This window comes from Monopterus albus, unplaced genomic scaffold (assembly GCF_001952655.1).
Source record: "Monopterus albus unplaced genomic scaffold, M_albus_1.0 scaffold51.1, whole genome shotgun sequence".
In the NCBI taxonomy this organism is placed as follows: domain Eukaryota; kingdom Metazoa; phylum Chordata; class Actinopteri; order Synbranchiformes; family Synbranchidae; genus Monopterus; species Monopterus albus.
The window spans coordinates 1,298,681-1,320,087 of record NW_018127931.1 but is presented as its reverse complement, the minus strand read 5'-3'; the positions used below and the strand labels follow the sequence as shown (position 1 = coordinate 1,320,087).

General features: G+C 39.5%; 1 protein-coding gene across 3 annotated transcripts in view; it reads right to left on the bottom strand.

Moving 5' to 3' along the window:
• Nucleotides 1-12,916: 12,916 nt before the first annotated feature.
• The window catches only part of gramd4a (GRAM domain containing 4a), a 76,421-nt gene continuing 67,930 nt past the window's right edge, over nucleotides 12,917-21,407 (bottom strand). For all 3 annotated transcript variants that reach the window (XM_020601289.1, XM_020601290.1, XM_020601291.1), the window contains 5 exons: nucleotides 20,650-20,794; nucleotides 20,311-20,404; nucleotides 19,845-19,935; nucleotides 19,576-19,644; nucleotides 12,917-17,702 (listed from right to left, as the gene is read on the bottom strand). In XM_020601289.1, the coding sequence (XP_020456945.1) occupies nucleotides 17,592-17,702; nucleotides 19,576-19,644; nucleotides 19,845-19,935; nucleotides 20,311-20,404; nucleotides 20,650-20,794 (510 nt within the window). In that variant the 3' untranslated portion in view covers nucleotides 12,917-17,591. The remainder of the gene's footprint in view (nucleotides 17,703-19,575; nucleotides 19,645-19,844; nucleotides 19,936-20,310; nucleotides 20,405-20,649; nucleotides 20,795-21,407) is intronic.

Genomic DNA, 21,407 nt, shown 5'->3' with positions numbered 1-21,407 from the left:
TTAGAGTTCAGAACAAGTTCTATGTTAAACATTACACGCTCTGTTTGATCTAGTCTTTTCTAGCTATGAAAATTAATTTGTCAAAAATTCACCAAACATCATACACACTGCACATATCAACTTTAATTCCTCCTCTCCTCACAATGATAGACAAGTAAACACACACAGGTAAACACACATTTGGATGAACGAACTACCACACATGCCAAAACACTTCTGCTCATTAAGCTCAGGCCTCAGCAAAGAAGTGTCTCTGCCATGGACTCAAGTACTTCCGCCTTCCTTATTCTGTACTTTGAATGTGACATGAATAACCACATTATGATTACCTCAACTTTGTGATGCAGCATGGCATTCTCACTCAAAACACTTTGTGCAATTAAAATCAAGACAGCAAAATGCTTGCAAAATAACTTTGACTGTCGGGATGTAAGAAAAGAAAAATAAGAATGGATGAGAGAAGATGAACTGAGGCAGGGTGTGAGGAGCTTCTGTTATGGTTTGATTACTATGAGAGAAAACCAAAATGGACAATATGGGACTCCTTTGTCCAAAATGACAGCAAATAGGATGAAATTGCTTTAGTTTGGCACTTGAGTACATAAAATATTGTAATGCAGGGTACATAACCCATAATTGCACATAGCTGGCTCATGATTACCATCTTAACTTGTTTGAAAAAGATATATTTTACAAGACATGTTTTCTTTCAAAAATGTTCCACTGGTGAGCTATTTAGGAGTTGTTTTTCTTCCATTTTCTGTCCCTCCTAATTTGTTTTCCAGTGAGCCACAACACCTGTCTTTGACTTGAAATGAAGATTTTTAAAATGTGTGAAGTCCATACTACCTGATTTTTCTACCCACAGGTCAATGGATCACCTGCTGTGATGAGAGTGGATTTCCTGCCTGTGGCCACACTCAATACTGGAACTGAATTAAGGCAGTTAAAGGACTTGATTACTGAGAAAGAGATGTTCTTTGTTGCAGTTTTGTGACTTATGGGTTAAAACTGCCTGCATTTCCAAAGAAAATGTAACGTTTTTATTTAATAGGACAGAATCCATAATTTGCTTAAAATATTAATGGTAGTACAGCACCACTGTGGTCAGCTTTGAACAAAAGACATAAAAGCCCAACCAAAACATTAAATTGTTGGTAGTATTTTTGCTTTCATCATTTAGCTCAAAAAAAATCTAAGAGGAGCCCCCCCCCACTTTTTTTTCCTCAGTTGTTCAACCACTGACACTGTTCTACCATGATTGTCTAACAAAAGACTATTGACAATTCCAGTTATTCTGTAACTGTATTATCACCAACACAATACAGGTTCTGTGTGGGTGTAGGAGTGAAGTAAAGTCTACATGGTCATCAGGTGAGCACCCTCTCACTAACTGGTGTTTCCTTGTAATGGATCTATGACACTGAGAAGGCTCAAAAGGGTGTTCCCTTGTTCCAACACCCAACACAACCCTTCATCTACTCAGGCTAATTAATGTTCTAGCCACCAAACATTTTAAATAGCTCACCAAATAACTAGCCAGACGTCTGCATCCTTTTATACTGCACGAGAAACCACCCTGTGTTAGTATTCATTCCAACAAACCAGTCAAACTTCTACTATGCCCCCATGTTAGCTTGCTCATGGTAACACCAGGAAGCAGGCCTCAAGCCTGCTGTATGTATCAAACACTTACTAAGCCTGCCCTCCCATGCTAGCTTACTTCATCTTAACAGGCATAATCCTCACATACTGTGTGTTGCCATTTATAAATCACCTACCTATTTTTTTTTTCTTTTATCACAACAAAATTCATCAGAGCATATAGGACCAGCAGTGAGTTTTGTTTCTAATGGACATGGCATGCAATGAGCAGAAAAGCAGATACAAAAAAGTCCATCCATCCGTCCATTATGTATACTGCTTATTCTGTAGAGAGTTGTGGGGGATAAAAAATAAAATCCATTATTAATTGAATGGCAGGAAATGGTACAAAAATAATAATAATCTTATGGCGTTTATAAACTGATGGACTTTTTGACATAATGTTCCTATGTTCTTAAGTCCAGTCTGAGCCATTAATAGCTCTATTACAAAACATTTCTTCCAAGACAGTGCTGCTACAGACTATCTAACCTTTCCCTTGTTAAATTCTGCAAAGTGCAAAACATAAATATGTCTTTTAGCTTTGAACTTTGAAGGACTTTGTTGTTATTTACTGAATAGATTTATTCATGTCTAAAAATCCAAGTTGCACTGCTAATTAGCTTCAGGGCTGCTTTTTTCTTTTCAGTGCTAAGCTCACTGAAACATTAATATGAGTTGAAGGCTGCCTTTTAATGGCCTAACAGATATGTCTCTGTTCAAAGAGGCTAACATGCTTCAACAGTCACAAAGACAAGAGAATAACAATTAGAACATGCCACTTGAAAACTCAAACACCACCTATACAAAGTGCCAGCCGTATTTTCTTATTTGTTAAATGCGTGGTCGTGACACTCTTCAGTTGTCTGTGGGAGTTATCTGCTTAATTTGTTCCCTCCCTCATCTTAAACATCTGCCAGTCATGCACACACACCCCATCTCCTCATTCATTTCTCAGGCGTGTGCCAAATAAACATCATTAAAAGCAGGCGACGATCGCTCCTATGCGTCACCCTCCATGCGTGTCGGGTAAACACCACAACAGCTCATTAGCATCCAAAGTCATCAAATAAAAGTGCGTGTGTGTGTGTGTATGTGTATGTAAGGGAGAGAGATAGAGTGTGTGTGCATATAGGCATGTGCATCTGTACTTACAGTGCAGGGGTAGGGTACAGTGAGAATAAATATAGTTTAAGTGTGTGTGCATAATATGTATGTGGTGTCAAGTGATGGGGAAAACAGCTCATTGTACAATAAATTCTTTTAAAATATTCATAAGTGGCCTTCTCAGTGGGGTGCAGCAGGTTGAGTCAGGTCAAGCTCATTTAAACAGCAGAGTGAGCTAAAATGGGAGGAGAAGCTCAGGAGAGTGCTGTTTAGTTGAGGTCAGTGATTTGAAACCTTTTGTGGTATTGGCACAAATGTTGAAATATGCATATTTGAAAGTTTGCTTGGTGATCAAAAATGTTCCAGAAAGCCTAGATAGATATGTATATGTCTGGTAGAGCATATTCCATTTGCCAATATGAAATTTAAATGCTAAGGTTTGCATCATTATACATTTTTCTTACTCTCAACTAATCTAAAGCAAACATCAAAACCAACAGTCAAAGTTGGTTCATAACTCAGTACTCTTTGAATTCGCTACTCTTTTTCTGGTAAGGCCTTTTGTTTTTGCTGAAGATGTAAATCTTAAAAACAGGTATCAAACATAGTGTTCTAACTTATTTTTTTAAAAAAAGCTCAGTAATCAAGTCCTCCTACCTACAGTATATGACCCATGTGATTGTTTGCCCCTTTCCTCTTAAGCTTAATTTATACTTGTCTGCAGCTATACATAGGCATAGAGGCATACCTTGCATCTCCAAAAAAGGTTGGAGCCAATTTCTAAACTATCAACACTTAACAAAGAGGTATAATGCCAGTCCTAAGATGAAAATTATAACAACTTTGAGTCTAGTTCAAAAACACAGCCATTTCTGTTTCCTGACTTCTTCTGTTTTCAGTACTTTGCGGTTTGAGCATCCACTAGATAGAATGTTAAAGTTTGCACAACTATAAATGCAACAGCTATGCAACTGTCACTGAACGACAGATGCATATGTTCCTATGCATGCAGTGATGCAGAAGTATTAATCTGGCTTTATACGACCCATATGGTTGTTTGTCCCTTCCTTCTCCTGCGACCCATGGGAGCATCTCTAGAAATGGCACTCCTACATTGGCAGGTAGAATTGCAAGAACTTCACCAATATTAATGACAACATATGTCACTTTGTTCATCATGAAAATAGTCACACAATGACAATATGAACAAATCTGTCCATCCATACATCTTCATCCGCTTCATCCGAGACCAGGCCACAGGGGCAGTAGCCCGAGCAGAGCCTCCCAGACTTCCCTCTCCCCACACACCTCCTCTAGCTCCTCAGAAGGAACCCCAAGGTGTTCCCAGGCCAGCCGGGAGACATAGTCTCTCCAACGTGTCCTGGCTCTGCCCCGAGGCCTTCTCCCGGAGGGACATGCCCGGAGCACCTCCCCAGAGAGGCGTCCAGGGGGCATCCTAAACAGGTGCCCGAGCCACCTCAACTGGTTCTGCTCAACGTGGAGGAGCAGCGGCTCAACTCTGAGCTCCTCACGGGTGACTGAGCTTCGCACCCTATGTCTATGCCCTATGCGCCCAGCCACTCTCTGGAGGAAACTCATTTCTGCCGCTTGTATCCGTGATCTCATTCTTTCGGTCATGATCCAAAGTTCATGGCCATCGGTGAGGGTAGGAACATAGATCAACTGGTAAATTGAGAGTTTCGTCTTAAGACTCAGCTCCTTCTTCACCACAACGGACTGGTACAGAGACTGCATTACTGTGGACGCCACACTGATCCATCTGTCAACCTGCCCCTCCATTTTTCCCTCACTCGTGAACAAGACCCCGAGATACTTAAACTCCTCCACTTGAGGGAGCAACTCGCCCCCAACTCGAAGAGAGCAATCCACCTTTTTCCATGAGAACCATGGCCTCGGATTTGGAGGTGCTAATTCTCATCCCCGCCACTTCACACTCAACTGAAAACCCCTCCAGTGCATGCTGTAGGTCTTTAACTGATGAAGCCAACAGAACCATATCATCCGCAAAGAGCAGAGACAAGATTCTGTGGCCACCAAAACAGACACCCTCCGTTCCCTGGCTGCGCCTAGAAATTCTGTCCATAAAAAATAATGAACATAATTGGTGACAAAAGGCAGCCTTGGCGGAGTCCAACATGCACTGGAAACAAGTCTGACAATGCGAACCAAGCTCCTACTCTGGTCATACAGGGAACAAACAGCCCGTAACAATGAGCCCCGCACCCCATAATCCCGAAGTACGTCACAGGATGCCATGAGGGACACGGTCAAATGCCTTCTCCAGATCCAAAAAACACATGTAGACAGGTTGGGCAAATTCCCATGAACCCTCCAACACCCTAGTGAGGGTATAGAGCTGGTCCAGTGTTCCACGGCCGGGACGAAAACCGCATTGTTCCTCCTGAATCTGAGGTTCGACTATCGGCCAGATTCTCCTCTCCAGTACCCTGGCATAGACTTTCTCGGGGAGGCTAAGAAGTGTGATCCCCTACAGTTGGAACACACTCTCTGGTCCCCCTTTTTAAAAAGGGGGACCACCACCCCGGTCTGCCAGTCCAGAGGCACTGTCCCCGAGCTCCATGCATTGCTGCAGAGGTGTGTCAGCCAAGACAGCCCACAACATCCATAGACTTGAGAAACTCGGGGCGGAACTCATCCACCCCCGGAGCCTTGCCACCAAGGAGTTCCTTAACTACTTCGGCAACTTCAGCCAGGGTAATGGACAAGTCTCCTCCCGGGTCCCCAGCCCTGGCTTCCTTTACAGAAGGTGTGTCGGGGGGATTGAGGAGATCTTCAAAGTACTCCTTCCGCCGGCTGACGACATCCTCAGTTGAGATCAGCAACACATCACCTCCGCTGTAAACAGTGTTGGCAGAAAACTGCTTCCCCCTCCTGAGCCACCGGACAGTTCTCCAGAAACTCTGAACAATCCAACACATTAAAAATATGGGCAGATTTCTACTTACATTATGTGTCAGGACACCAGTGCAAGATGAGACTTAGCAGACAAAAGCCGAACAGTTTTACATTCCAGCTGAGCAGAGCAAGCAAAAAGTGCCTCATTAAACTGAATTCAGAGACAAATCACAGCAAGAATTCCAAAGTGCAAACAAAGCATAGCAAAACTTTTTTTTTTTAATATTACAAGCTGTTTCTGTGAGACATCAGCATGTGCCTGGCTTATCTGATTCTAAATAACATTTAAATTCATTTTGCAGTGCAAACTACAGTTTTATCAGTGTTAGATCAAATGTTTTAAGCCAACGGAAGTCTTCAGGTAGCAACAGCAGAAGTAACAGTACAACACACAGACTTGCCCTCCTCCACTTTCCCAGTCTTCATTTCATTATACAGCAAACAGCTGGAGGCCTTGGGGAAGGTTGTGGGTGTTTATATGCATGCGTGTGTGTGTGTGTGAGAGAGAGAGAGAGAGAGAGAGAGAGAGAGACTCCTGAGGGAAGGTTTTGGACCTAATTGGCACCGGCATGTCAAATGTTCCTGTGAACCAAGCTGGCACCCCTGTGCGTCAAAACTTCTCGTTCCCAACAAACGAAGCAGCGCATGAATGCGAATAAGTCTGCTGACCCCTGAGTGACTTTCAGTCTCCCATTGCTGCAGGCAATGAAGACAGAGGCTGGAAGGCTAAAGGGATATAAAATTAGTTTCTTAAAATGAGCATACTGAAAATATTCAGACTAGTGCATGGCCTAAAGTGACTGCTCTAAGGTCATAAACATCCAAATCGTAATAAAGTGATGACTTTCTGGCCAAGGTGAAGCTATATTTATTTATTATTGTTAAATACTTAATATACAGCATTAGCACATATTTCCTTTCTGCCTCATCATGTGTCTCTATTTGTAATATACAAATTGCAGCAAACTATATACTATATATACTATACTACATAACTATATATACTATATGATAATGCCTCATCCCCGCATTCTGTGTTCAGAGTCAATGATGTGATTAAATTTTGAAAAACCTTGCTGGATAAATTTAGATATTAATGAGCAGAAAAAAAATTATTTTCTTGAAACTACTGTAATAAGTTAAATACAGAGCTCCCATTATATACTGGCCATTATATGTAGGCAAGTATGCTAACATAGAATTACTTGCTAATGAATGTGAATTAGCTTAATTAATGACCTGATTAACATAAGTACTTATGTTCAGTATATCACAGAGATATGGGGGGACATTAACCAGCTCAAGTGCCTCTCGTTTATTATAGGTCCACCTAATTTATAGTGAATTTTAATATTTTGTAACATGTTCTACTGTCACATAAGATTTTTTTTTATTTTACATTTTTAGGATGTTTTATCGTGCATTATCCCTTTTCCCAGGCTAATGTTAGTGCTTCTAATATTAAAATATTACAAAAATTATTGTAGAGTGGGAGGTCAGAAAAGCAGGAAGGGCTATGTTTTCTTTTTCTTTTGTACTACAAGGAGGGTAGAGTTTATCTTTGTTTTTTTGATGAGCAGATGGGTCTTTTTGTTTTCTTACTCTAAATTTCTATTTTAATTTAAGTTTTCTTTGTAATTCAACTGTAAATAATATAGATAACAGATAATATAGAGAACAGAATAACAAGTTATTATTCAATTAGCAAATAAAGACATTAAGGCTATAGTACACCATCTTCAGTATTTATGTTTCGCCTCTTTTATTACCATTGACATGTGGGGGCAGGCACAGTGAGCTGGGTTATTTTGTTGTAAAAGATGTCTGGGATGATGGTGTTAAATATCGAACTGAAGTCCACAAATAGGATCTGAGCATAGGTCCCCGGTGAGTCAAGATGTTGCAGGAGGGGCCTATTTGTGGACTTTTTGTTCGGTATATAACACCATCATCGTGGACATACTCTACTTGTACACACCTGTCAGTGGATCACCAGCTTTCTGACACATAGGAAGCAGCAAGTGAGGCTGGGGAAAACCACATCCAGCACCCAGATTATCAGCACAGGCACACAAAAACAGCCAGACACAGAGACAGTTTCTTCCCACAGGCCATTACACTCATGAACAGTTAGTCTAGGTTATACTCTTTTAACTTGTGCTTTTTCAACTTGTCTATATTCTGTATTTATTATGTTTTTATTTTTTTGCACATCGGAGGCCATTGGGCTGGAGTCAAATTCCTTATATTTCTGATAATATTTGGCAATAAAGTTTATGCTTATGCTTATTCAAGCAGCAGTAGATTTTTAAACGAAATGTCTGAGAGTCATTGTTTCAAAAATACTAAGAATATGAATGAATAAATCTGCCACTGTTATCATTTTAAACTGCTTGTGTGCTGTTGAACAATGGAGAGCTTTACACAGGTAGCAACAGTGGCTTGGTAGAGTTCTTTAACTCATGACCTCATTATTTCTAAATTTCTGGCTATGGCCCTGTGCCTGAGAAATCGAGAGGCTGACTAACATCTAATTACCTATAGTTATGGACAATGCCTCCATAAGTATTATCATCAGTCAAAGGCTTTAATAGTTTTCCTATGGCTCGTGATCTCTGGAAGGCCCTCATTTTGCTGGTGTAAACATAGTCTGTGGTGTGCTTTGTGAATTAGCTGACAATGTGGCCCTGTAGATAGAAATAGCTGCTTCCTCTCAGTTTGGGTATACGTCCTGATTCAGCTTTGTATTCTTCATTGTGGAGCTAGCAAAAGGTTCATTGGGAGGGTAAAGCTGACACTGGATCTGCATAAAAGTCCTATCATCCATAAAGACAAAGTTTTGTTGCTGCTGCTCCGACGAGGTTGTTTTAGGTGAGAATCCAATTAGGGAAGCATTACTGAGCTGTGCGCTCACTAAACGTTGATTTGTGTTCTGACCCAGATCAGATTTAACAGCTGATATCTAGTAGTGTGTGAGACAGAAAAATAAGAACTCTATATTGATACTGCTGCATGTTTTTTGTTTTATGATGCTCCTGTGAATCACCTTATTCATTTATACTAGATTTGTATTACAGATATGCGCAGCAATAACTTGTCTGTGTGTGTGTCATTTCTAGTGATTCCAATTAACATCTGTGATGAGTGCTTTGGTAAGACAAACAGATGCATCATGCTAAGAGAGTCATTACGCTGGCTGTTGACAGCTGCTAGAGAGGAGATCTATGGCCTGAATGACCTGCAGTCCTTTAGGGGAAGCATCATTTCAACATTTAACTAATGACTGATGGCTGGACAGCCTGTCTGTCCTCTCCACTACAGCACACACACCCACTACCACACACAGAGACAGAGAGGTCACCTCAATCCACCACAGCTAGGCCACTTCACACACAGTCTAATTAGGCTGAGTTCAGTCACACTGTAAACTGGAACAGCAAGTGTGTTAGCTTGGTAATATACTGCTGATTTTGTGGGTCTAGCTTGGACATAAATGATTTCACAGGTAGCTAGCTATGTTTGTTGCTAACTGGATAATAAGCAAAGGCTGTTTATTTTTATCAGGTGTCTCACAAGTTATCCTCAGCTACTTTCTAGAGCACTTCATACTGTTTATAAACTTAGAAATAATACTGGATTTAGAAGGACAAGGCTAAGTAGAAATGGCTAGTGTTTGTAATGTTGTGTCCTTGAGACTGTAAATGTACACATATATAGTATCACAAGATGGACAAGGAGACAGAGCAGGGCTGTCAAGCTATGTCACCATTTTGTCACGGTGTACAAATGGTAAAAGGTGGAACATTTGGCGATTTCTCTTTAGAACGGACTAAAAATATACCAAATCTATAAAAGTAAAGCAGCAGGAGAGACAGACGCCTCGGAGGTGTCACTTACAGACAAACTGCCTTCAACTACATGAAATCTTGTATCATGACAGTCTTCCTTTTGCTCTCTTTAGAAACACAACACTTATGAACTGACAGAAAAAGTGCCTGGTGCCATACAGAAGGAATACATTCACATTCACATGTCAAGCCATGGGAGGAAAACATTGCTTTGTGGTCAGGAACACATGGGCTTGTGTATGAGCAAAAATTATGTTTGTTACTTTGATGAAACCATGGACTGGAATGAAATCTAGCTTATGTATCATGATAAATGATATACTATAACGTCAGTCATTTTAGATTTTAGTACACTGTATTCATCCAGTCAAAAATGTACTATATCATATGGATAGAAATTAATTCTTTAGTATCTGCAATTTTAAATAAAGAATCGGTTTGAGATATTTCAGGTTGGTCTTAAAACAGTTTTGACATGTTTATATGTATGTGTCAATGAACGTTGTTACTTTTCCTATTTTACACTCTGGCCCTGAAGCTTTCCACCTCGAACGTGACTACACTGTTAGAAAGAAAAAAAAAAAGAGTAGCAAAGTAAAAAAGCCCTTAGTGTTGTTAGAAATTAATAAATCAGTCAGATCATTATTAGACTTTAATGTGTTAGTAATGTAGTTTAGTAAGATTCAAAGTCTGCTTTAGTCTGCTCTGCTTCAAGGTTAGCAGTAAGCCATGACACCAATTGTTTTGTTTTAATCTTGTGTAAGAATTATGTCTGAATGGATGTTTTAGTAACACATCACGCATACAACATACACACACATGGAATTCTTCATTTTGTTATGTCCAGCTGCTCCAAGCCTGTGGAGCTCTAGATAAGAGATGGAGTCTGTGGGATGGACTTCATCTGTATAAGGGGTTAGCCCAAAACTGATAAATGTATTAGGCTCCAGCACTATAATCAAGAAAGACTGACTCCTTCCTTACTCAGATCTGTCCAGTAAAAGAACTTTGTAACAGTGTCATGCATCTTAAATTTTTATGGGGTTCAAATGAAGCTTCAGCTGTCCCACTAAGCTAATTCGAGTCAATATCTTTCAAAGTTACAGTTAATGAAAGACAAATTTCCCAGTTTTGTTTCCTAGAATAGGTCCTTGCCAAGCTGTGGTGGAGGAATATTGTCTAGTAGCAGCATTTAAATTCAGAACTGTCCTTTTACTCATATAAATTAGTGATGTGTGATACCGCTTATTTCCTTTCTGATCTGATACTAAGTAAAACCCAGGCTAGTATCGCTGATACCGATACCGATACTTTTTACAACAAATGGCAAGGGAAAAGACATGGTTCCCGAGAGACTGAAGAAGAACAGGAGCTATAAGATGTATCTATAAGGGTTTGTGCTTTTATTAAAAAACAAATGGTGCCTGCATGTATGCATTTACAGAGCTGTAGTTCATCTATCACTATGACAGGGGGAAGGAGAAATGCTGTAGTTCCTATCAACCAGGTATTCTTTACACTGTCCTGGTGATAGCGTAGTTACTTTCTGCTGTATCCCCTTTTGATAATAAAACAATAATAAAACATTTATCTAAAATTACTGAGTTTAAATAGCAATCATTTATCATGCGAATCAATTCAAGTACAGGAAATGTTGGAATTGGAGGTGTTTCATTTCAGGATCCATCTGCATAATCATGCATAATCACTATCACCATCTCTCTTGGTTATCATATTCACCTGGGAGGTATGTTGGAATAAATGACACTAATGGGGAGCTGGAGCCAATCCCAGCTGACACTGCGCAAGAGGTGTGGTACACCCTGTACAGGTCGCCAGTCTATCACAGGGCTGACATTTAGAGACGGACAACCACACCCACTACTACGGGCAATACAGAGTCACCAATCAACCTAAGCTGCATGTCTTTGGACTGTGAGAGGAAGCCAGAGTACTTGGAGAGAACCCACACAGGCACAGGGAGAAATGCTGTCTCTTGTTAAAAGTTGTGTGCAATGTTTAAAAGAAGTTTAGAGATGTTTTGGTAAAGCTGATGTAACTCTGCCTTTTGTACATGCTTAACTCAGTCATTGCACCAAAGACTGCTCTAATCTGCATTCTCTTCTATCAGTGAAAATGGTATATTGGACTTGAAAATATAAATAATGTGAATCAATGTGTGTAACTTGTTCAGTAGGTTTACAAGAAATACTACTATTATGTGTGGCTTAAATCTGCCTGATTCTGATGCATTATAGAGAGGAAAGACCTCATGCCTGAACATGCCTGATGTACCACTTGCGACACCCTGTGATTAAAGTTGTATACCACACCTTTTGTACAACAGCTTTAAAGAACTATAAATTTTCATTAAGCTAGAAAGGTTTAAAACTTCTCAAAGTATTGCTAAGCATTACAGTTTAAGTAAATAAGTGCTTGTGATTTTGTCTATTGTGATTAATGGATTGCTTATGATACATGTTTAATCCAAAGTTAACCTTTCTTTCTTTATCCTGGAGAATATATTTTCTGTCACACTTGTTTCAATGACTATGCCTTCATGTTTAAGATTGTAATGTTCATAGATTTTGATCATGTGTACGTCAATAGTATGTCAATACTGTTTTAAGACTAACTTGAAAAATCCAGAACCTATCCTGTGAAATAATCACACCTCAGTCAAAATGTAAAACAGAAGGTACAGAGCATCTCCCACAGCGCTGGACGACAGCATTGACTGGTGACACACAAATGCAATTTAAAAATGAAAATACTAAACAAAAGAAACAGCAATTAGGAAACTTAAAATGAGAATGGGAGACAGCAAAGGTGAAAAGACTTGAGCATTAGATTTAAGCTTTCAGTTTCAAATGACCTCCTGGACTGTCATTCTTTGAGTTCACACTTTTCTATGTGTAAAATGTGATCTGTATTCAATGCAGAATTTTTAAACAACTTTATTTTTGCATTTTAATTTAAACTCGTTCACTTCACATTTTATGTGGATATACCCAATATTTCTCAGGCCTCCCCATGTCCATGTACAGGAAATAGACTTGAGCTCACAAAAGCATGACAAAGTACAGCCCTAGCTTCACCCACCCCTTCACTGATGTCTCGGCCATCCAGTCACAGAAATAGAGTGAGACTGGGTAGGAACACATAAAATGTCAGTTCCTAACTCCATCAAGAATAAAGTACTGAAATGTGTGAGCAGGCCAGGCAGATGACCTTTGACCTCCCTGTGGAGAAGGGAAGCTTATTGAGAGAACTCTCCCAGCTGACTAGCCTGAACACAAGGTCTCAGACTGACTTCTTGTGGCTTTAAGCAGGTACTGCAGTGAGTGAAAGTTGTAGTGGAATAGTGATAACAAAAGCCACATGAACAAGATACCTTTACTTAAATTAAAAGATGTACATCACATGATCTTTTACAACAGATGTCTTTTAAAAACTCTGTGGTTTGTTTTCTTCACTGTACATTTTAATAATTTGTATACAGATTACTCTGACAAAAAAAAAGTCACCATTGCAACTGTCACAGATAATAAATCACTTCTTTTAATGACAGCAGTGTTTCCCAGTAACACTTAATTTGCATTTCACTGACTGTATTAAATGGGAGTTCTGTCTCACTCCATAAAATAGGACTGACATTTTTTGGTAATTTTTGTAATTTAATTAACCCTTTTAATTCACCTTCAGTCATTATGTCAGATTAAGGCTGTAAGCATCTTAGTTAATCTGTACTTTCTTCATAGTGAGACAGAAGTCCTTATACAGTTAGTACTGTACTATACTGTATATCAGTGTAGATCACTTAGGAATCCTGAAATCCTTCCGGAAAGTTCTTAATTAACAGTTGTACATGGTTAGAAGAACTATATATTTAATACAACTACTTCCATGGAGGGGACCATGAGAAGACATCACCATTTTTGACAACGCCCATGTTATTATGACATCAGTTAAATCCTCATCCTAATCCGCACCCTTGGACCACAGCAAGACAGTATGGCAGTCATTATGCACATCTTACCATTCATAACAAAGGAATATTTTAACATCAGAGAATGAGGCTTATTCACTTTCTTATAGAGAGTTACATGAGAAAACTGACAACACTGATGTCACAGCTAAAAACTTTGAAAGATACATTTGGGGGAGAAATTTTAAGAGCAATATGGGCAGATGAAACCAAGTTATAGTGATGCTGGTAAATCATGAAGGGACGCTCACAAAGTAACAGTTGTTAAAATAAAACTGTGCCTACTAAAGTGCATTAAACAGTGACACGCACAATTACCTTAGAAAAAACTATATATTGTCTGTTAATGTTTGAACTGCAAAGATCTGAAATGGTGAAGTAACTTATTATTTCCAACTATGGTAAGAACCGAACCACAGCTAGCAGCTGGTTAACTTAGCTTAACCTGCTTCTATTCAAATGTAATAAAATTATGCTAAGCTGACAGACTGCTTGCATTAGCTACATATTTAGTGCACAGACATGAAAGTGATATCAGTCTTCTCATCTGGTTCTCAGCAAGCAAATGATGAAAGGAAAAACCAACAGTGTCCTAAGGTGTTAGGCCACCACTTGCTACCAGAACAGCTTGAATGTGCCTTGGCATTGATTCTCTGAAACTCTACTGGAGGGATGGACAATGACTGTCACCCTGAAGAACAACTCACTTATACGGATTTTTCCTTGGTCACCTGTCTGTATATAAAAAAGCATATTTCCTAAAATTTCAAACTATTTCTTCAAGCCCTTTGCTGAACACTTCCTATAGTACAGAAAGGTATAGTACTATAAGTGCAGACATTTTTATCCACTTTGGCTCTATTTCTGCCTTTCTGTACAATCCCCAAAAGGTGCGTCAAGTTACATGGACTAAATGTCAAAAACACTGACATTGCCTTTTCAGTCCACCATTGCCATCTCTGCTCTGTATGACACCTGTGAATCTGGTGTTTAACTGCAACTTACACTACAATGTAACCAAGTACTATGTTGGATATGACAATTTACATACTTTTATGGGGTTTAAAATACTGTTCTTGTTGTCACTATGATTTCCTATTGATTAACGGTGAGCAGAGACAGTCATGTGAGTGAGAGCCAATGAGAGCTGAGACATAAATTCAAGAACAGTGGAGCAGTCCAGTTTTCATAACTCCATAGTCACAGGAATTCAAACTGGGTGGTTAAAAAAATAGAAATAACAAAGAATTTTTACAACCTTCAGTACACATAAGCGTAGGCAGATTATGGCAGAGGGAAAATTAAACATTAAAGATTTGGCAAGAGAAAAAAAAAGCCTCAAGACATTTAAGAACACTGCATTTCTGTGTTTTGTCTGAATGCAGCCTTGTTAGGGTCTGCAGGAGCCCCAAAAACTGGATTTCAGAGTTAACAGATTACAGAAGGCTTCAGCTAAAAGCTTTAAGACATCCAATCACACAGTGAGACAGCATTAATTATTTTACAGATTTTACCTGCTCTTATATCAGCATATTTCACGCATTCACCCAACACATTTACTCTTAAACAAAAATAGTAATCCATGTCTGGGAAGGTAGCCTGCTAATAACAGACCAAAGCCCAAATAAAATATCCATTAGTTTGAACAAAAAAAAAAAAAAATAATGATGCTTTTGGAGAACTGGTCCATTGCAAATCTAGCAACTTCATATCCAGTTCAGTTTGTTCTAATTAATAATGATGACAAGAGGACTTGTATAGATTTGAAGAGAAACTTAAACATTTGAAGTATGAGGGCAGTTTTACAGCGCGAATCACAGAAAATAATCCTCTCGTTAAACCGAGGACCGTTAAACTAGAAACAAGAGTATTAAGTGAGGAAAAATTCCCAGAACAGAAGTAAATATTCACATGTCAAGGTCTCCCTTTTAACAGCAGTTTGTAAGATTTACAGCTTTATAGCTTGTGCTGCTGGGCAAACAGTAAATAGGAATTAGCAGTGTGGAATTACTATTCTACTGCCTCTGAAGGGAAATCATGACCTCCAATCCTGTATCCTATCTCCATTCAACACACAAAACATGGTACAGTATCCAGTGTTGTTTGGCATTATACTGTATTTCTACGTAAGCCATTCTACAAGAGTAGAGACCAGCTTTACTCTGGAGAAAGGTGTTATGAAATAAAGCAACGCTGAAATATTCTGTTCATTCTAGACCTTTATCTATATAATTCATAGACAACCTTTAAAAAAAAAATCTTACATTTAGATAATCTGGGACAAGTGGAGGAACCCCCAGATGCCAGTCTCCACTCACTGTGGCATTACAGATAACAAAAAAAAAAAACTAATCAGACAAGTCTTTAGAGCTCACAAACCTAGTTTTCAGATAATAAGGAAACAAATGGATTTACAGCAACAAATCCAGGATTTGTATTACTGATTATCAAACCTCAAACAACACGGTCAGCTGCCATTTAAGGAAGTCTTTATATCCAGTCAGAAGAAGACATGTTCTTGGATTATCAGGTTTAGATTTATATTTCAAAGGCTGAAAAACCGCAGCACATTAACGTGTGAAGGTGCCATCATGTAGAAATAACCTGCCAGTGCCTTCATTTTCAAGTTGAAGTACCTTCTTCTTTTACAGTCAGTCTGAAGGTTGTCTGGCTCATTGGCATCAGACTGCATTTGAGATGCAATTACACCTGCAACGTGACATGTGCTGGCTCAAGTAGTCAGACAAAGGAGAAATACCGCAGGAAATAACTAGTAGTCCTAAAACTACCTGCAAACACTGAACACTGATTTCAGCTATAGTGAGCACTGGATGTCTATTCGCTGCGATGTAAAAATGTCAAGAATTCCAGTTAACGTTCTGATAAAGTGCAGGGAGAATACCACTGATGGAGAGAACAAAACTGCATTATATATGTACAGATTGTGCCTTGAAAAGAGACGGGAAGCTACACTCTCCACTGTGCCACATGTCTGAGTGTCAGGCAGTGTTGTGCTCTCATCTTGGAACACAATCAGCAGCTCCACTGACCGCCAGTTACACGCATGCCCAAGGCTGTTTCTTACAAAACAAAAACAAACAAACAAAGCAGAAATTTAAATTCAAAACAACAACATTTTTGAAAAAAAAAAAAAAACAGTTCACTACACTGTACACATACTGTAGACACACTGGCAAAGACCAAAGCGAATGCTGAATGCAGCATAGGTTTTCAGTGGCTGAAACATACCATCACTGCTGAAGTGTGTGTGTGTCTAGAAACTAGTTAGACAGCAGCACTGTACCTAACACAGTCAAATGGTGATATGACATTTTCACAGCTAATCCAGATAAAAATAAAATAAAATAAAACCACTGACCACTGCCACATGAACACACCTATAATTTTGTTGGGCTAAGTCAATAGACACCAATCAGCCAGTTTAAAGTCTAAATATTCCAACATTAACAGTTGTTTTTGCAGTGTTTCATAAAGCTAAATATACACAGTTGTTCCTACAGGTGTCTAGCGGTTAAAAAATGTTTGCTCATCTTCTAGTTATGATATTCATTGTATCATTTTAGAGCCAGGTTGAGCACTTCTTGAAATCTGTCTACCACAGTAGATGACTGAGTAATAAAGAAGAATAGAGCCACACACATACATTCACAAAGGCAAACACAGAAACAAGTAAGCCAGAAAACCAGTCAGCCAGTAAGTTGGTCAGTCATGTGGGAGAAGAGAACCAGCTCCCTCACCAGGCTTGATTGATAAAAACCCCAGCTCTTCATGCCTCACAGAACCAGTTGGTAGATTGTGTCCATTATCCAACACCCAGAAACAGTGCAGTAGGTAACTATGGTAACTCCCTACTATGCAAGTAGCTGACACACACATATTCCCTCCAACATGGCCTAGTCAGGGAATCCAACACAAGAGGAGGTGGTTCTCACAGAGCAGATGACTATGGTGTTTGAAACTATCTTCCAGTCCAGTAGGAGCTCAGAAGACTCTCTGCCTCTGACTTCAGCCCTGCTGTAGAGACGTGTTGCTGGGCTGCAGCCTCTCTAAAGCTCTGCGCTGGCCGGTGGTTTGGTGGTGGTCATGATCTTCATGTACTGTGTGAAGATGGCTTCGAAAGCCTCGTCTCTGTGGATCATGGCACCAAACACCAATGGCTGGAGCAAATGGACAACAATTAGCTATATCTCAACATGTCATATCTGCAACTGCTTGCAAAGCCTTTATGTAGTATGCTAGCAATCACATGAGTCTGAGTCACAAAGCAGAAAGTGGAAATGACTGAGGAATATATGAGTGATGAGAGAATATATATATATGAGAGTGAAGAATATATTATACACAATATAATCATCCTATTAAATGTCAATACTCATATGGCACACATAAAAAAATGTCCCCCATCTTTCTTGAAAAGCAATACTAAATCAGTGGAAGACACCCTTGACACTATAGTTCTGTCTACAAGCTCAAAGATAAAGTGTACGAACTTGTCAATCACACATTGTGTATGGTAGCAACAGCAGTTCACCAGCTCCAAAGTGTAAACATAAAAAATTAGCCTATAATCTGTTTCACATATGTAATCAATGACCTATTAAAAATGGTTAAGACGGCACCATAAGTTACTGAAATAGTAAACACCATGTTAAGTATGTTACTACAATGAAAAAAGATAACGTCTTGGTTAATAAAAAGCCTTCAGAGATGTCAGAGTTAGCAGAGCAGAGAGAAAGCAGCATCAGCTAGAACAAAGTGCATCAGAGAATTAAAGCTTTATTTTGTGATTGTTCGCTGTGGTTAAGTTCTAAAGCACGAACAAATACAGCCTCATTGGTGCATCCATGACATTGGATGCACCAATGAGGCTACTGTAATTCCTGATTTCAATTTACAAATATATTAGACAAAACCAGATAACAGTCTGTTTGTTTCATTTTCAAATTGGCTGCAAAGCACACAGACCATTGGACATCATGATAAGCATCATGTCTCTAGTACCGGGATACTGGCAGCTGTGTAAAATGTACGCAGGGGTGCAGTTTGCTGGCTTTTTAAAGTTTGGTGTAAAATGGCTTAAATCAAAACAGCCACTTTGGAGGAGGGTCAAAATACCATGCAATCTCTGTATAAAAGGGGGTTTCAGAATCAACATCAAAACAAAAGTCAGAGTGTATTCATACTTGAGTCACTGGTATATTAGCAACATGCATTCTACCTTCACCTTCCTCCCTAAACTGCCTGTTTCTGCTGCTCTGTCTGTAGGAAAAGGCAGCGCTTTATTCATTCAAGAATTCCATTGCATCAGGATATAGTCCAATAATCAAATACACTCCCTGCCAAACTTATCTGCATTTGCAGTTTAGCTGCATAGGAACCTAATTTTTAGAAGAGAAAGTTGGCTGATTTTACTGCAAACTGTAACTGAACTGAAGTGAAAAGTCTTGAGAATATTACAGTAAACTCATATCACAATCCATACACAATAACAATCATGGTTTAAAACAAACCCTGACCAAAGTGCTTTTTCTTTACTGCCCAAACTCTACTGGATTATTGGACTATATCCTGCTGGGTATATATGGATTATGATTTGTGTATGCACAGGGTGCTGTAATGTGAGTTTAAACTGGGCACCACCTACAGACATTGTAGTCTACATGCCACATGCCATGCTGCGGAACAAAGGATGAACAATCGCGACAACAGTAGCCACTTATCAAGGTAGAGAGTGACACTTTGACTGCCTACATCTGTAGGAAAAACCTATTGCGGTAAAAAAAAAAACAGCAAGGAAATGGTGAAAAGTTATTTTGAAACTTGCTGGCAAAGCCACAAAAACAACTAACATCTACTGTAGGTTCCAAATGCTATAGCTATAAAAGTACTTTATACTTTAACTGATAAACCGATTAACTCCATTTGCATGAGCCTTTAAGCTTTTATCTAACTGATGTAAAAGTCTATCTGTTCCCAGCTAAATAAGTAGAAACAATACGAGGCTCGCACTATAAGCTTTCCATACCCTACCTTTTGAGTCGAAGGCGTGGCTATGGAGATGCCCATCCCACTTCCTGGTAGGACTGACAGCACTTTGTACTGGAAAGGAGTTAGAAAAACATAAGAATAACTGTTTGAACTGCAATGAAAAAATGAAAGAAAAAAATCTGTATCTTCAGCTGTCACTTAGAAAGATGGTTAATCTAGGTCAAAGGATGCAATGTCTTTCTTTATCTACAATATTCTATAATGCACTTGCAGAAGTCACGGCATTTAAAAGTTTATTTAATAGTGTCTACCTTCTGTATGTCAGTGATGTCCATCAGCCTGATAACTTTATTCTTCTTAGAGGAGCTGGATCTGGAGCTGGAGCTCTCAAAGCACAGGTAACTGACACACAGAGAGAGACAACAGTTTAGACTGAAGGGGGTCCTGGCGAAAACAAGCTCAAGGGCAGGGTAGCAAAACAGAGGACAAGCAGTCAGTTAGATATCCAATGGGGTGAAGATATTCTCAGACGGAGGCCTGTTGTACTTGATCCACTGCTGACTGACATAGACATTTTTCCTTTGCATCTCTTCCTCACATCTTATGTGGGAAGAACTATGATGCAAGTGAGGGAAATGAGGAGACATTTTAAGGTAATGAAAAGCACTCAGGGGTGTAGGTCTTGGCAAAAAACCTCTTCAAGTGCTTCTTTATCCCTCCTGCAGTCAGAGATTTAATGATAAAAGGTGCTCTCATGAGAGAACATGTCCCACTTACCTCTCTGTGACGTAAAGCACTCCGTTTCTGATGTAGTCTGTGGGCATCTTCCTGTCTCTGTTTATTAGGCAACACCTCCAGCCATTCTCACACACTGAGAACATATGCAGGACAATAAACGTTAAACACTGAGAACATTATTTGCACAATAAATAAAAATCCTGGTTGAGAAGTAAACATATGTATAGCCTTTTTGACAAAGTCCAAGAGATTGAGTGAATTAATAATTTTAAACTGTAGGTAAAATCCAGTGCACTTAAATATTAAATGTGGTCTAAGATCTGGAACATTCAATGCAAGTGTAAACAGGTGTTTTAAGGCTGCAGTAAGTCCGCTCACAGGCCAGAGGGCGCTCTGACTCCGGCAAGTTGAAGACCTCATGAAAGGCTCCCTTCTTGGTGCTGTGGGAGCGACCTGTCTCCTCTTCTCTGCTCACCCCACATGGAATGGTGGCAAGGCTGCTGCGAGAGACCACAGGCTGAACCTGAAGAGAGAAGGAAAAAAGGAGGGAGGAGCAAAGGAAGGGACAGAAACATACAGAATGATGGGAAGATGGAAGCAAAAGACAAATGGCCATGAAGGAGAAAAAAGGGCAAATGAGAGAGGAGGGAGAGGGTCAGGAGGGAAAGTAAATGGTGTGATGACAAGGGACAGGAGGAAGGAGAAATATTTTAAATCAAGTATCTCTGTATATTATGTCATACCATCCACTGGGACTACATGTTGCCAGAGCTAATGGGGATAAATGGCCAAACTTGGAATAGCTCCTCAGCTGTTATTACTGCATTATGTGCTTCTCTGCATGTGTACGTCTTTGTAGCAGCCTCAGGTGTGACATGCAAAGCAGAGTGAAGCCATCATTCATTCAGCATACATACTGTAACAGTAAAGACAGTTGCCAAGTCACAAATACATGTTAGTTTGTGAATATGTGAGATAATGTGCACACTAATTATGTAAAAACAATCCCTACTAAAACCTACTCTGCTTTACATACAATAATAGACTTCAGGAAGAACCCCTTCCCTCTGCTGCCTCTGACCATCAAAGGGACTGAGGTGGAGAGGGCTGACAGCCACAAGTTCCTGGGCCTGACG